Source organism: Bombus pascuorum, chromosome 3 (assembly GCF_905332965.1).
Source record: "Bombus pascuorum chromosome 3, iyBomPasc1.1, whole genome shotgun sequence".
In the NCBI taxonomy this organism is placed as follows: Eukaryota; Metazoa; Arthropoda; class Insecta; order Hymenoptera; family Apidae; genus Bombus; species Bombus pascuorum.
The window spans coordinates 5,956,565-5,973,261 of NC_083490.1; the positions used below are offsets into that span (position 1 = coordinate 5,956,565).

At 35.5% G+C, this 16,697-nt stretch overlaps 2 protein-coding genes across 4 annotated transcripts; one reads left to right on the top strand and one right to left on the bottom strand.

Annotated features, from left to right (window-relative positions):
- Positions 1 to 425: 425 nt before the first annotated feature.
- On the top strand, positions 426 to 6,378 carry LOC132905191 (uncharacterized). Its single transcript, XM_060956221.1, has 2 exons — positions 426 to 857; positions 1,726 to 6,378. Exons 1-2 carry the CDS (start codon positions 705 to 707, stop codon positions 5,260 to 5,262), a joined length of 3,690 nt encoding a protein of 1,229 aa, XP_060812204.1. The 5' UTR covers positions 426 to 704; the 3' UTR covers positions 5,263 to 6,378.
- On the bottom strand, positions 5,831 to 15,104 carry LOC132905198 (aquaporin AQPAn.G). Of its 3 annotated transcripts, XR_009657755.1 has the most exons (6): positions 14,900 to 15,104; positions 9,210 to 9,467; positions 8,333 to 8,617; positions 7,632 to 7,841; positions 7,243 to 7,336; positions 5,831 to 7,183 (listed from the first exon to the last, which is right to left on the bottom strand). XR_009657755.1 is itself a non-coding variant. In XM_060956236.1 (5 exons), exons 2-5 carry the CDS (start codon positions 9,465 to 9,467, stop codon positions 7,298 to 7,300), a joined length of 792 nt encoding a protein of 263 aa, XP_060812219.1. In that variant the 5' UTR covers positions 14,900 to 15,104; the 3' UTR covers positions 5,831 to 7,297. The 3 variants fall into 3 exon arrangements, 2 of the variants coding, with proteins under 2 accessions (XP_060812219.1, XP_060812218.1); XM_060956236.1 differs by having other exon boundaries at positions 5,831 to 7,336; XM_060956235.1 differs by lacking the exon at positions 7,243 to 7,336 and having other exon boundaries at positions 14,900 to 15,103.
- Between the last annotated feature and the right edge of the window lie 1,593 nt (positions 15,105 to 16,697).

Below are 16,697 nucleotides of genomic sequence, written 5' to 3' on the forward strand. Positions count from 1 at the left end.
TATGGCGCATCGATTTTACCCTGAATAAATGTTTCGATATTTTCTTGTTCATAAATGATTTGAACAAAATACTATTCGGTTTATGAAACATTTTAATGAAATTAAAATATGTGATGAATAAAATGTTTAGAAAGCATTTCGTTAAATATAGAAAGTAAAATAGAGAAATAATTAATAATGTATCGTAGTATTATCTGTCTACAATTTATGATTTCCATTTTAATATCACAAGTATTTAAATAATTTACTTTCTCCCATTGAAAAAATATTTATCATACTTGATCGAAATACCGACTGTGTACCGACGAGTAAATAAGGAAACATGTTCTACTTTACCTACAGAATATTTCAGTGTCGACGATGAGAAGATGATGGTGGCGCTGATGTACAAAGGCCGAAGTTGTACGAATCGGAAAACTCGGAAGACGCCACGCAGAGAAAGCGAGTTTTCGGATCGCCATAATAGCGCCATAGCGGTGTGTACATAGTCCCGCTCGTTCGTCGTTCGTGACGGGACGCTTACCGACGCTCGGCGTCGTTTCGTGGGATTTCGATTAATGAGTGACATACTCCAATCGAAATAGGCATTTTCGTCGTAATTGTTCTCACGGTACGTCACGCTACCATTATACAACGTTCGTGAAGAACGGCGATTTGGAACGCGTGTGTGCTTTGCGAGGTGTGTGAACGGACGATAGTCAAACATGGAGAACAGGCCGGCGCCGCTCAGGTCCAGGCGGGTCTGTCGATTTTGCCTAACCGAAACTGAACCACTTTCTTTTATCTATGAAAGAGACCATAGTAAACCGTTCCAAGTACCACTTACACTGCAGATCATGTCGTGCGTCGCCATCGAGGTAATTATTTTCTTATAAAACGGCATCGACTGCCACTGATTCATTGTCTAACTACCTTTGTAGTACGATATTCTTGGAGGAGTCATACTTTTAAATATTATTGCTATACAACTTATTCGTTTCTTTTTTTGTTAGAAGTATCGTTTTGTGTCCAATTATATCCGTTATTATCGATATCCTACATGGACTAAAATGCCAATAGACAGTGAATGGTAGGATTTGGATAATGCAGATATGTTATTTGCCGATCGAGCAAAATGCATTCGATTATTTTTCGTTACAATTCGATCATAATAACTTAATTCACTAATACGATTGATATGTACGATCAATAATAGATCAATCGATATTTGAAAATTTTAAGTTTGGTATAATATCCTTTATTTATGTAAATGTAATTTACGAAATAAAATCATATATCATTGATAACTCTCTGTAAATGCTGCGATGGTAAAATGTAAAATACATCGTATTGTCGTTCTGATATTTTGTATTATCGACATTTATGTACATACAGATATATGCAAAGAAATAAGCATCGTATAAAATAATTTACTGCATCGTATCATGAAATAATTTTCTCTTGTTATAACAATTTAGGGTAATCAATTTTGGCGGGAAAGTAATTCACTTACTATATTCTATATCATTTAAATATTTTATATCATGCAACTTGTAAAATATATGTAAACTTCAACTATTCTATTGATGATTACAATTTAACTTATACAACAAATTTAGATAAACTTTCTTATAAGATATTTATGTATAATCTTGTTTTTTGCATCGGATTATGTTTTTTCAATAAATTTTTTTTCAATATAAAGCAATTTTTTTATGTAATACTTATTAACATAATATGTTTAAGGTGTATGCAGCTGATGGAATGCCACAAATGATATGCAGTATGTGTCGTTGGAATTTGGACAGATCTTATAAATTTAAGCTTCAGTGCAAAAAAGCAGATGAAGCGTTGAGAGCTTATCCATTGTCTGGTGTCTTACCGAGACCATTTCCACCAATTTCAAATGATCCTCCCGATATGAACAATAAACGACCTTTGGAGCAAAGATCTCAAAACGAAGGAAATAAAAAGCCTCGAGTTGATAGTTGTGATAGGGAGAGACGAGAAACACGAGAAAGGGATAGAGAAAGGGAAAGGGATAGGGATCGAGAAAGAGAAAGGGAAAGGGAAAAAGAAAGAGAAAGAGATAGGGAACGTGAAAGAGATAGGGACCGTGACAGAGAAAGGGAAAGAGAAAGAGATAGGGAACGTGAAAGAGACAGACAAGTAGAAAAACAAAGAGACAAGGAAGAACAGCACGACTTTTATGAGGAGGAACAAGATGCTGGCAGTGAAGGAGAGCAAGATACAAATAGTACTAAAGAAGAGCGAAAGTTAGAGCCAGGTGAGATAAGAGTACATTCATGTGATCAATGTGAACGTACTTTTCCACTACGACAGGCTCTTGCTTTGCACATTCAACGAGCTCATCGTGATCGTAATTATAAATGTACAGAGTGTGATCGTATGTTCTTTTCTAAATATGATCTTGGGAAACATATGACTACTCATTCAGAAGAGAAACCATACTCTTGCCCCGTATGTAACAAACAATTTTCAAGGGCAAATTTGTTACAACGTCATGAAAAAGTTCATAGAGATGAATTGCGTTATGGTTGTCAGCATTGTGATCGCGAATTCTTTTCAACCGAAGAATTAGACAAGCATGAGGATTCCGTACATAAAAAGGAGAAACCTTTCCAATGTAACATTTGCAACAAACGTTTCACGTACAAACAAGGTTTAGAACGTCATGAGGTACTACATAACGAAGATAAGACTTTTGTTTGCGAATATTGTAAGGAAGCGTTCCGTACAAGTACGAAGCTAGCTCGTCATTTATCGACGCATGCTGGACATCGACCATATTTATGTAAACTATGCCCTAGATCATTTCTGCTATCTCATCATTTAACTAGACACATGCGAACACATTCTGTAGAAAAACGCCATGTTTGCGAAGATTGCGGTAAAGCATTCAAGCGTAAAGAGAGTTTGGAGGTACATCAGTTAACGCACACAAAACGCACAGGTATGGGATTAACATGTGATGTCTGCCAGGAATCATGCAGAAATAGGGCAGATTATGTCACACATATAAAACAACATATTGAAGCAGGTGAAAAAATGGGACCAGATGGATTGCAACCAGACAATAAAACTAAACTTGATTTGGATTCTGACGAAGACGAAGAAGAAGAACAATATTCGGATGGAGATGATGATTACGAGCCACCAGCATATATTGTGAAAAAGCTCCCAAAACCACTTAAGCCCTCAGAAAGCGAAGAGGAACAAGAAAGATCAGAAAAGGAGGAAAATCAAAAAGAACAAGTTGTGTACGTACGGCATAAAGATGGAAATATGATTAAAAAGACAATTAAAACTTTGATGCCTATTCAACGCAGAGAGGTACAAGACAGCAAGATAAAACAAAGTCCAGCTACCAACCAATCTCAATCAGCTACAAAACCTCCACAGTCTAAACAAAATGAAGAACCTTCAAAGTCTTCCCGCGTTGATGAAACAGAAGCACAAGTTCAAAAAATTGTTGCATCTGTGTTTAAGGAGCATAAGATACCTCTGAAACATCAAAATGTTCAAGAACAAAATAAAGAACCATCTACGCCTACAAATCAATTAAGACCTCAACAAGGACAAAGTAGTTCACAAAATCAAATTTCTACGAAAGACGAAAAACCTGATATTCCTATAGCGGTTAGTAGTACACCAAAAGCTTTAAACACTGTTAAAGTAATAAAGAGAATCGTTGTAAGAAAACCCGGCAATACTGAGACTAGTACATCTACAGTAAAAGATGAAGACGCAACAGGTAGCACTTCTCAAACATCTAGTACAGGTCACAAAGTAACGAAAAGAGTAATTGTTCGTAGAATTATTCGTCAGGGAGATACTACCCGAGAAGTTATTATGAATCCCGATGGTACGATAATCGATCCGGCAGAATTAGCAAAGCTACCAACTGGTAACGTTGTAAAGAGAGTTGTCGTAAAGAAGCCACTTGATAAACACCAAAGTTTGGTTCAAGCGGTGTTGCAGTCAACTACGGATATTCGGCAACCAACTACTACAATAAAAAATAACGATACAGTACTAAGCGAATCCCCGAAATTTGAATTAAAAACATCTCAGTCTATAAATGCATCGTCATCGGTAACAAAAACAACTGTATCTCCTGCATCGAAACCTGCATTAACTGTAGGAGATCAAGAAACGAAAGAAAAATTAGAACAGCTGGAAAAGAGAGTCGAACAACAGCGCTTAAAGATTGAAGAATTAGAGGCTCGTAAGCAACAAGAATATGAACCTATTGAAGAAATGTCTCCTGAACGTCACGATGAATCCGATGATGAACAGCAATTACCATTAAAAAGAGTGTTTGTAAAGAAAAAGCAAAGTATGTACGACGAAGAACAAGAATATAATGACAATGATGTAGCAATAACTTCTGTAACAACCTCTGCAACAACTCCTGCAACGACTCCAATAACAACAATGAAAATAGATGATACTCAGCCTGAACCAGAAAAGGAGAAAGAAAAAGGTAAATCTGAGGTACAAGTAGAAAATATATCAAAGGATATTACGGTAACGCCGAAACTAGCTACTACAACAGTTGTATCAATACCAACAACGACAACAGCAGTAGCAATACCAGCGATGACAACAGCCATAGCAATACCAACAACTGTTAACACTAGAAGAGAAAGTAAACCACTGATAACCAGTTCCAAAGTCTATGGAAATAAAAAGATTATTGTTATAAAAACAGAAGAAACATCGGAAGTGGAAGAAATGAGTCGGGAATTGTGTAGTATATTAGATTCAGCTGATTCTGTAGTCAAGATGCAAGAAACAGTTTTAAGTAACCTCAGTCAAATATCTTCTATTGGAGAATGTTCTCAGAAGAACTATAATGATAAATCAACAGCTGGACCATCTATCTCCGAGGATTATTCAGAGAAAGAAGAAGCTGTTGTCGAAACTACTTCTCAGGATCAAGAAGTAGATATTAAGTTAGAAAATACTGTACCCATGGATGTGTCCGATCCCCAAGAATCTGATATTAAAATGGAACCAGTATCTGAAGAACAAGTAATAGAACAACCTGAACAAAATTCAAATTTGGCTTTAGACGAACAAGATCTTTCAGAATCAACAGATATTTTTGAGCCATCGGATAATGTATTAGAGGTACAAAAGAGTCAATTGGATGACTCCGTAATAGAACTCGAGCATGGAAGTCATGCAATCAGTTTAAACGACACTAATGATAGTCAAGATAGTCTCGAAGACAAACTTCAACAAATGGAAGGTTGAATTTTCTATTAGGAAATAACGACGAAACGCGCTTTGATTTAAAATTCATATATCCATTATTTTCTCAACCGATATCGACATTTTAAATCATAATTTTATACATTGAAAATTCAATCCTTATACATCTGTAATAAATACGGATAAACATTTTAATCATTAGATTCGTCGATCTATCATATAAATTTAAAAACTAATCAATGTATATCTTTCAAATTTCTTTATTTCTTCTTTTCTTTTATTTTCTGTATGGCAATTATAACATTATGTCTACAATTGTGAACGATACCAATAACATCTAAAAATAAGTTAATGCCTAGTAATTATAATTTTCATATAAGAACGTAAATTTAGCTAATGAAAAAAGTATGTTTATTTCTATGTTGTGCACTTATTATACAAATTTTTTTATCTTTACTAATGTGAAAATATATTAAAGAAATATTAAAAAAATGAGATGATCGTCGTTGTAAATTTAAGCTTTCATTCTAGAAAATCTGTCTTATAAACTGGTATTTGTGCATGCAAATATTAAACATAAGGCATTTTTGTGTATATATGTCAACAGTAATACTGTATTGGGATTTTTTATTTGTTTCAATTATAGGTAAAATTGTCCCATTTTAATGATATATTACATTTTTTTACCATTGTTATACACATGATTCCAACCTTTGGGAATTTACAAGGTACTTTAAAGGATTAAATTTACTGTAATATTTAATCACATTATGCTAATTTTGTCAAGCTAGAATGGAAAGATACATAGATTATTCAATATTCTATAAACATTTCAAACTATGTATCAAATACAAAGTATGCTGTGTAAATGTAAAATTAAAAGTGTTGCTTATTTTTTTACCTTCATCGCACATATACATAGTACAAACAACAAATGTCATTGTACTTTCATACAAAATATTTACACTTTATTTCATACAATTGGTTATAGCACATACTTAGATATGCATGGATTTCATTATTAATATGTTTAAACATGATTAAATATGTGACATATTATTCCAATTATATTTTAATATGCAATCTATAACAAAATTACATGTATCTTATGAGTTTAAAAAATACAATAGATATAAAATATAGGAATACGAAGAATGATATTTAATTGATCATTTACCTATAAGGATGTATATAAATATTGATTAACTATTGAAAACGCATTGTCACCAGAATTTATAAATTAGATATTGCATGTTATATATTCTGATCATCTATTATACATATATAATATTAATTATATAGTTGTAACCTAGAGTATAATATATCAATGTCGATAAATAAAATACTACAAATTAACATATATTAACTTATATTGGCATTCATCAAATATGATTTTCTATATCAATGTTGTATGAAAAGCTAGTTCGTATATAATTTTTGATAATTTATCGACAGTTTATAAGTATTTTATAAACGATTTCCAATAAATAGGTTGCATCTAACTGGCAGAAGATGTCGACACTATAACATTTCAGTTCGGCAGAATCAATCTTTGGCTTGCAACAACTATGTTCGGTAAAATAAGTGTGATACAAAGGAGCGACTTAAAGTTACAGGTAAAGTACATGTATGTATTTAAATATAAACGAACAAATGCATATTTGTATATTCGATAAACTAAGATCATCACACATATGATTATTAAGATGAATTGCATAAATTGAAAACGAATTACTTTGCTCTTTCCATATGATCAGCATTCATGAGTATTATGTTCTCTAACTATTTAAATATTTTCGGTTGATTACACGTTGATTAAATAACTGTAATAGCATAAAATTCACATATTTCACCCACTTAAATCATTACATAGATAACGAATCGGCAATTGAGAATGCGATGGTTAACGATAGTTAGAACATCAAGCGGGGTTATCTTTCCTCTTGCTGGTGAGATTCTGTAACTGTAAAAATAACACTTCGAATATTTCCGATTTCACCGATTATCATAATTATAACATACGATATAAAAATATGATATTTCCGTCTTCGAATCTTTCTTTATGTCGGCATCATTTTTAAAGTCCACCGTGTCCGCTGTCTATGTACTCGAACTTCTGTGAAGCAAACACGATATCGAAGATTTAAAGAAAGGAAAGACAAACGATTATCCATCATGCTTATTATCAAGGAACGCATAACAGTATCAAACGTAGAAAGATTCTACAACGAAAATCATCATATCGTTCAGCCTAAAGGTAAATGCTTTATTTGTAATATTTCCATGAAACGATAACGTTTTGGTCAATTATTTCGGTAGATATTAGCGAAGGATAATTAGAAAGAAAAATCATTTTCGTAATCGATTTAAATGTGTCGAGAATTCCGCTAAATTCTTCGTTTTTACTGTACCTCCTTCTCGTCCGTCGCGGCGACCGTGTACACTCGGTTGGAATTTTTCGACTCTTTCGCAGGACCGATTACGAACGCGTAGATCAATCCAGCTGCCATACCACCAAGGATTGGACCAACCCAATACAGCCAGTGATTCTCATATATATCCATTACAATTGCGCTACCGAGTGATCGAGCTGGATTCATACCTGCGCCAGTTCTTGGTATCTGTTAAAGCAGTACAGTATAGTCAAAGGCATGTGAGAAGTATTAGAAGAACTTTGCAATATTCAAGTTTAACTATCGCGATTTATGAGCAGAAAAAAAGAGTTTAATATATAGTAAGTAAAGAACATTTTGATTTATTTAATTCTTTGCTAAATTCGCCAAGAAAAATATAAACGTCTCGATTTATTCTGTCGATTTAATACGATACTCGAATTGCATTATGACAAATAAAGAAGGCATCTGATAAAAGTCGTTGCGCGTCGTCAGAAATAATGATAAAAATAAAAATAATAGATTTTTTCTTAGATTAATATAAAGAAGTGACACGAGCCGGAGAAGGCAATAAGCTCATAGTTCGCTAAAAATATATCGCGTAAATATATTTGCAATTCTCATACTTATATTAACAAAATAATTAATCGGTATATCGTAAGCTTAGATACGAACAATTATTAAGGTATTATTATCTAAAGTAGAAGAATGTATCTTACACCGACGATATGACAGGCAGAAACTGTAAATCCGATTATAAGAGGAGCAATCCCCTTGCTGTCTGGTTTTGCTGCATCGCATGCACCACATACGACCAGAACCAACGCGAAGGCGAGGAAAAATTCTATACCGAAACCTTGGACAGGAGTAACGCCTGGTGAAAGAGATACTACGCCTAAAACATGTTCCATCCTTTCGGGAGATAACGCTTTTAGTATACCAGATCCTGCTACTGCGCCTATACATTGAAGTATTACGTACAGCAAGCCTCTGATAACTGGCACCTGTAAAACAAAGTAAGCGTTTCAGTACATTTTATAACGCATAAATTAATTCATCCTATAAAAGTTACTAGTTCATCAGTAAAAATAATACATAAATATCTTCTGTATAACACAACGTGTACGTATAACAAATTATCATAGATTACACTAGGTACGTATCGTTATTCTTCGAGATCAAATAATTCCATATCATCGTCGAATGATCGTCTATACGTCATTATGAGCAATTATCTTACAAGCAATTGTGTGACTAAACCGTATAAAACAGAAGCTGAATAAATTATCGATAAGTCAATCCGTTAGTAATCGATATCCAAGAAATGATCATGCGTTTCACGGTTTGAATAACAAGGCGCGAAGAATGAATCTAACCGCGTTGAATATTCTATTAATAGTTCTATAGTGATTATGATATGTATCATTTATATTTTGTACGATGCTCAGGATATTTTGTCCACAAAAATACTCCACGTAGGAAGAAAGTAGATGAATATTTTTTGAGTAACCTGTGACCTACGTGTATGTTAAAAATTAGTCGACGACGAAGAAGATCTCATGATTCTAAGAAACGATCACCATCTTCGATCATTACCTTGCCAATCACCATTAATCCGAACGTAACAGCGGGATTAACATGACCACCAGAAATATGTCCTATTCCTTGAATCGCTGCGGCTACAGTCAAACCAAAAGCCAAGCTTATGGCCACGACGTTGCCCGTGACGACAGATCCACAGCCAAAGAAGTTCAACAGCAACGTACCAAGAAATTCTGCGATCAGTGCTCGGTAAAGGCCAGCCTTTTTATTGGTCAGCTCGTTTGTACCTAAAGCCTCCTTTAAATTTGCCATCTGTAAAAAAGTTCGTCCGATTGATTTGGCTTTACCAGGCACCTACAGACATTAGAACGTTATGTCCATTTGTTGTAATAATCGAAACGGAACGCTGTATCGGTAACAGTCAAGTCAGTCACAGAACGTTTCAACCATAAAAAGGAACGTCTAGTTTTTCACATAGTTTTTCATACCGTCTACGATTCTCATTCGTTCAATCAGCAGACCTTGAGTCAATCTTGGCAAAGGAAAAGATTCCGAAGGGCAACTCGATCCTTTTGCGCAACGTCGTTAAAGAACGGTTAACCGTCCCGTTAACTTGAAAAAAAAATGTAACAAAGCTGTTTAGAGATGGGTCAATAGCATCTAGAATTTTTCATGTAACGGTTTATAACGAACGCATTTTCGTAACGTATCGAGTGTAAAATTTCGTACCGTGGAAGCAGGATTGCCTGTATAAAAGGCTTGCACGAAGATAACGTTGAAACCGTATCTAGAAAGTATCCTAAATTTAGAAAAACAATTTTGTTTTAATGTCCTCGTTTCACGGCTAGAACTACAAGAGAAACTTGGTAATTTATTTTTATAGTTCGGTTAACTTCTTTTTAAACAAGCTAACAGCTTCGATTCAAGTTCCGCCGTTGATCCTTAAAATCAATAACGAAGATCAAACGTATCGTTAGATATTTCAATTTTCGTCGTTCTCTAGACGACTATCGTGCGTTAACACAACACGGAATCCATACCGCGTATCAATGTCATCTTTTTTTATACTTTTTAACGATCTAACACCTGTTTGAACATTTTTAAAGCGAGATCAACTAGAAAGAAACGAGTGTTCTTCGCTGTTCGTTACGGAAGATAGGAAACCTTGCCGCATTGAACGTGTTATCCAGAGATTCCATTCCATTAATTCTCGAACGGATGAGATCGTTTCTGATCCATCGTTCATTAACCACTCTGAAAATGAAGCCGGTCGATCGTTTAACAGTTCCGTCGATTCGCGTCATAGATTTAGATCGAGGGCATGTGCATACATATGCATGTGCATATGTACGCCACGTCGCATGTGTAGTTCGTACCGTTACGAATTACGTTGGAGAAACGAATCGTTAGTTAACGAGAGACGCATCGAGGTTGCATTAGGCTCAGGTGCAAATGAGAGATTTGCATCGACGTCACCGCTTCGTTCACGCATTTTTCTTGCAGTTCACAAGAGCGCTTTTAATTCCATTTTCGTATCGCTTATTTGCTCGATTACAATTTAGCCATGAATGCGGCAACCCATTATCAAAATTACAAAAGAACAATTAATAAAAATAGTTAATAAAAGAATAGTAAATGAAAAAGTTCTTTAAATATACAAAAATACTTTCATCAGTGCCAGACTTTGCAAAGACAAATGAGAAGAGACGAGACAGAGAACGAGACAAATTTTGTAAATATTTTCGTACGACCGTGAAATCTTTTGGCGAATTAAGTGCAAAAATTTATGAAAATTGGATGTAGAGTCCGTAAACCACTTGTGTGAATTGAGTTATATAAAACAATGTAGCGCTTCACCACCGAAGGTCAATATTCCGATTCGCAGCCAAGCAGTAGAAGCTTTTGTCTTGATAGACTAAAACTTGCCGCTTAGTCGCTGCTCAAAGTCTCGCGCGATTTATTTCGTATAAATCTATACTGTTCTAAAACGCAGCGGCAAATGGACGCTAACGTAAACCGCTCGTCTGCGCCGGGCCTTACTCATGCAGATCGTTATATCCTCGACAAGTATGACAGGCGGTCCCAATCGCTACGAATTACTTAATCATTCCCGTTAAAATACCGCCCGAGCTAATCGTCACCCACGCCACCGGCGCGTCATTGCGTTTTAAGCCTCGCGTACTTGACGCAAATATCTTAACGCGGATCTAGGTCGGTCATCTTCTACCCTTTCCTAATTTCCGTCCTGCCTTCCACGATGAACGAGTTCGTTACGGCCCATTTTCTAATAAAACTCTCGCTCGAGCTTCTCGTTTCAGCGAATATCCGCGGGTGGATTGCGCGACGAGGGAAGCGAATAAAATTGCAAATAGGATGAAAAGGAACGAGAAGACAATACGAGGAATCGTCAACGAGTTTACGTCCGAGACGAGTGAAAAAACTCGACGTTCGGCCGATTCAATAATGGATTTAATTCGGGTGAGATCATCCATAGGCAAAAGTAGAGACTGCGACATGCCATTCTCATCTCGTGCAATTTCCACGTTGCAGCGCGTGTCACGTGCACGATAATCGCTTGCAGCTACGAAAACTTGTGATTTCTATAAATAGAAAGATACACCGGGATGCGAGTATAAAGGTAAAGGATCTCTGGAAATCTTTGCTGATAAAAATTACTCGTCGAGTATCGACGTGTATGGAACGTGAAACGCTCACTCACGCTTTATTTATTTGAATAGTATTGTACGTGTCAAACGTTACGGTAAACGGTAGTTTGATTTTCCTTCGTTACACAAGCGGTAAAGTAAATAAAATGCGGGAAAATGTTAAGGGAAGCTACGCTGTTTACTTTATCCGCGCTCGTAAGTCCGCGGTTTAACTCGCGTATGTGGCACCTCCTTCGATTAGAAAGATAAAGGAAATACATGCATCGTTGATACCATAAATAGTTGGCAATGAAACATTTCATTCCGATCATTTTACGTAAAATGATATTTACGGAAACCGTTAACACCATCCGTTCGCTGATATTTCGATCTTTGTTTCTTTTTATTCTCGTCATCCGTTTCCAACTTCGTTCGTTTCGTACATATTTGACCCTCGTAACGAAATTCCAGGCAGCGGACTAACTGTTTGCGCAAATAAATTATTGATCGTAAAGCTAGCAGATCGACTACTCTTCGACCAGGCATCTGGTACGCGTGTCATTAAAAGTGTCGTTCAAACTCTGTTTACCTTTGTATTGGGGGTGTTCGATTCTTTCTGGTGATGTCACGCCTCGAGATTATTTCTTCCTTGCGTGCAACGCAACTCGATCTAACGATTTATATTCTATAAATTCGAGGGGTTTCTGCTTTCCACACGATACCCTCTCCCTCTGTTCGGTAAACAACGACAACCGATCCACGATTTTCTCCTTTAAAGAGAAAATAACGACGACGATTCTCGCTTCCATATTATATGAAGCCGTCGAAGGTTGTAACAGACGTTGAATAACAATTTCTTATGACCTGTTCGTGTATAATTTTAATTCACTAAGCGCTTTTCTTCATCAGCTTTCATAAGGCCATTAGATTTATAGCGGCCGTATAGTTTCCCCGCGACTGGTTCTCGGAATTAACTATTGCAAACAGAATCATTTACCTTAGATTCCAAGTGACCTCATTAAATTACGTGATATTTTTCTCTGGCTTTTATTACATGGTGCACAATATTGTACGAAGATATCGTTTTGCGTCCTTTCCTGCATATCGTTTAACCGGATCTATAGCGTCACGACGAGGGAAAAGATGAAGCAAGAATTCATCGATTTTCTCGCCCAAGAATAGTAATTACGCTGAACGTATCCGTACATTGAAATTTCGTTTCTTTTTATTTTTCATTCCTTTTTTATTGTTATTTTTTTTTTTTTATTTTTGTTAACCTTCGATCGGATTCGTGAAAGCAGCGGAAGGCGGTCGATTTCACATAGATCGGTTGTTACATCTTCAGCGATTTATCGTCGTGCACTCCTCAACCATGATGGTCGTTACCCTTATATGGTTTAGTACAGGTGCGCGATATCTCTCCTTATCTCTATTCGTTTCTTTCTCTCTTATCCTGCTTTCTGTAATCGGTAATAAAGCGGACGTTAAAAGTTTTCTTGTTGCTTCACGTTAGCTTAATACGTGTATTTGAAATATAACGTAAGACGAGCTTTCTTCTTTGACAGTTTGCCATTACTTCTATTCCTGGCAGATCTTGTATAACGTAGACGTGATTCCTCGTCGACAGATCCAAGATTTTGATATATTTGTGTAATATGCAAAAACATGTAATAAAAAATATTCAAAGTAAAAGAATATATTTGTTACGATATTTGATAGGCGTAATAAATCTTTATGTAAATTACGTTTCCTTAGTTGTATCAATGGAAATACGAAATTGCGTAAAAGTCTACGATCTATTCGTCGAATATTAATTAGGAATATGAAACTAAGTTTCTCTCCTGTGTCTCTTTTTGGTGAAAATTAATTTCAAACACCACGGATTGATTTGATGAAATTGTTCAATTTCTTTTCGTAAAAGCATGCGATCTCCTTTAAAGCTTCCAAGGTGGTAGCGAACGCCACTCCTGCCTCGGCTGATACTACTCATTCTGTTTTACAGACGAGCTAATGGACAGTAATTCTACTGTCACAGCAACGTTGTTATTAAAGCGTCTTTCGTCATTTTTAGAAGACTCATACAATGTAACTGTTGTTGTTTGGTTAACCCATTTATCTCTCATGAAACTATTTCGAGGACATCGATAGGCGACTTACAATTATAGATTTCGAAATTCTATTAATTAGAAATTTTGCACGAATTATATTTCTGCTAATATAAATTCTTTATTTAGAAAATTGAAATTATTTTTATCTCTAGGCTGAGTACTTCTTGAATAGTTGCCACGCAACGTATACAATACACACGTATACATAAGATGTGCATAGGCATCCACAATCCGCGGTTTAATCGTAGATATTTCTATTATGTATATATAATTAGTAATTATCTCACGCGCGTAATCATATTTGTTGTTCGTATGCAAGAAGTCGCTTGGTTACATTCGAAACGCAAGCCTATAACGAAATAAAACTCATTGTATACAATACAATTTCGCAATGAAACAAATATACGTAGTTTACTACGGCGAAAAGTAATTTTATTAAATTTTATCTAGAGTCCGGATTTATCAAGGTTTATTTGATAAACATAATAATGGTACTCGCTAACGATAAGTTTCCTTCCCTTGCTTACGATGTTGAGTAAAAATAGAAATATCGCTTTAACGTTTATCATTATGATTTATACCATGTACTGTTCTTGCACTTCATTAAGACATTCGTTAATCACTCTCTATTGTCACAATGATTCTCATATTTTACATCACACTATTTGTAACATAAACTTTCGTTCGCTGTTCCTTCATTTTAATCGCAGTACGCTTCTGGCATCGTTCTGTCTCGTAAAAATTTACACGACTCAAACAATAAGCTGACTTTTCGTAAACACCGTACTGTTTGTGTAACAAAAGCCGTATTACATATTTATATTTACATTTGGTAAACGAAATTTAATCTTACGTCAATGTAAACGAAAATGACAACTAAATCGATATACAAACGTCAAAGCTGTGAAGTGGCGAAGTGACAAGAAGGATCTCGAATTAATTCGAATAAATTAACTAAAATATCGATCGAAATATAAAGAAAGAAGCTTACCTCGAAGATGGTCCGAGTCAATGCAGAAGCTAGGTAGTCGCTTTTAAAAGTTTTCTGTGATTTTTTCAGCAACGGATCCTGTCACAGGCTTCGCGGTAGTGGCTCTCGGAAAAGCGAATGCTCTGCAAGAGTTACTGAACGACAACTGTTGAGGCTGCCGAGCATAGAAACCAACTGGTCTCACGTAGGTATCTAACTGCGTCTGTTCTGGTACTCTGCTAGATGCTACCAGAGTAGGGATATCACGGTTAAAACGAACGACGATCTCCAGGTAACAGCGTTGTTTTAATTTTGCTGCCGCACGAAACTTAACTCGATGCGAAACAAACGCGTATTATATTTTTGCGTAATTATATCGATGTCTTTGATTTTGTCTTTTATGTACGATTAACACGATATGGCAGTTACATTTTTCCTACCTATCGAACGTTCAATATTTTTCCATCTAAACTAGTATTTGTTAAATCTATCCATCGTCCTTTGCTGTACTTCATTCCTATTATTATTGTTACAGAATCGGAAGCAGAATCGTAACTAATTAGTATGATAAAGAAGAGCAGAATGAAATTAAACAATTTTTTAATTCAATTTAAACACATGTTGTGGGTATTACATATTACAAGCATAAAGGTGTTACACGCTAAAGGCGCGAAATATGGCGAAAATCGGAAAGACAAGAAATTTATTGAATCGCATGCGGTCCGATAGTAAACGTATTTAGATATTGTTTTATGGCAGAGGTGCGCCTATCTCCAGATGGTTCTACTTTATTTGTAACACGTTATTTGTACCATTGTGTTCTTACTATCACTGATGACGCGATAATTAAACGGACTGAGAGTAAAACCAATGTCCTTCATAGGCTAACGAAGGAAATTGAAAGGAAGTTTTTATAATACATGGAGTTATTAAAGAACAAGCAAAAATAATGCTCGTGACACGTATCGGTGTATATTTGTATATCTATACGCGTAATATATTTCGTTAAAATTATTCGGAAATTACAAAATAGTAATCTTACTTGCTATATTTTCCACGCGATCGATGTTTCCCTTTTTATTAGTATCGTTTCTGTCGTTGTCGATATTTGCAACAAGCGAGTTCGTGTTTTCCAATTAGAAAACGGAAACGTAGTTGACGGCGAGATTTCCGCGCAGAACAGTCGATGCAGAACGTTACGAGTTGCGTATTCGCGATTACATTCGAGGAAAAACCTCTAAACATGACCGCAGATCTATTTGTTTTTCGCGAAATATAATTAGATAAAAACAAATCGTTTGAAGAAAGGAAGGAGAACAACAATTTACTATTAGCCTTGATGCAAAGAAATACCTAGAAATTACTACATCCGTTGATTAATCTCGCCAAGTGCACAATTAGTATTTTCGATTGACGCAGTGACATATTTTGTTGAACTCATGACGCAACCTCGATTTCGATTTGATTCTTTGAAACGAAAATAGGTCGATAGATGTAGAAAATTTCAGTGTTTCAACTTCTAGTATTTTGACTCTGCCACGATCCTCGAATTTTTATATTTTAAACTCGCACCGATTTTAAGAAATAACAAGAAATTGTAGCGTTCGAAGAAGATTCGACTTGAAATTGAAACTGGAAAAATAACGATAAGTACTCTCTCGTCTGTTATCGAAGCACGAGATATTTTCTACCATTAGAAAAATACAATTGGGTCAGAAATAACCGAAGAAAGACAGCGGGGTTAAATATTTTTTATTAACAACTTCAGAAACAATAGTAAGACACGCGTGACCACGTACCCCTGAAAGCTTTTACCTGC

What these genes read in the sequence shown, in the direction of transcription:
- LOC132905191 (XM_060956221.1), top strand. Translation starts at nt 705, where the DNA reads ATGGAGAACAGGCCGGCGCCGCTCAGGTCCAGGCGGGTCTGTCGATTT. An exon ending in TGTCGTGCGTCGCCATCGAG is followed by an intron (nt 858 to 1,725) that starts GTAATTATTTTC and finishes AATATGTTTAAG; the next exon opens with GTGTATGCAGCTGATGGAAT.
- LOC132905198 (XM_060956235.1), bottom strand. Translation starts at nt 9,467, where the DNA reads ATGGCAAATTTAAAGGAGGCTTTAGGTACAAACGAGCTGACCAATAAA. An exon ending in GATTAATGGTGATTGGCAAG is followed by an intron (nt 8,618 to 9,209) that starts GTAATGATCGAA and finishes TTTGTTTTACAG; the next exon opens with GTGCCAGTTATCAGAGGCTT. An exon ending in CTGCCTGTCATATCGTCGGT is followed by an intron (nt 7,842 to 8,332) that starts GTAAGATACATT and finishes CTGCTTTAACAG; the next exon opens with ATACCAAGAACTGGCGCAGG.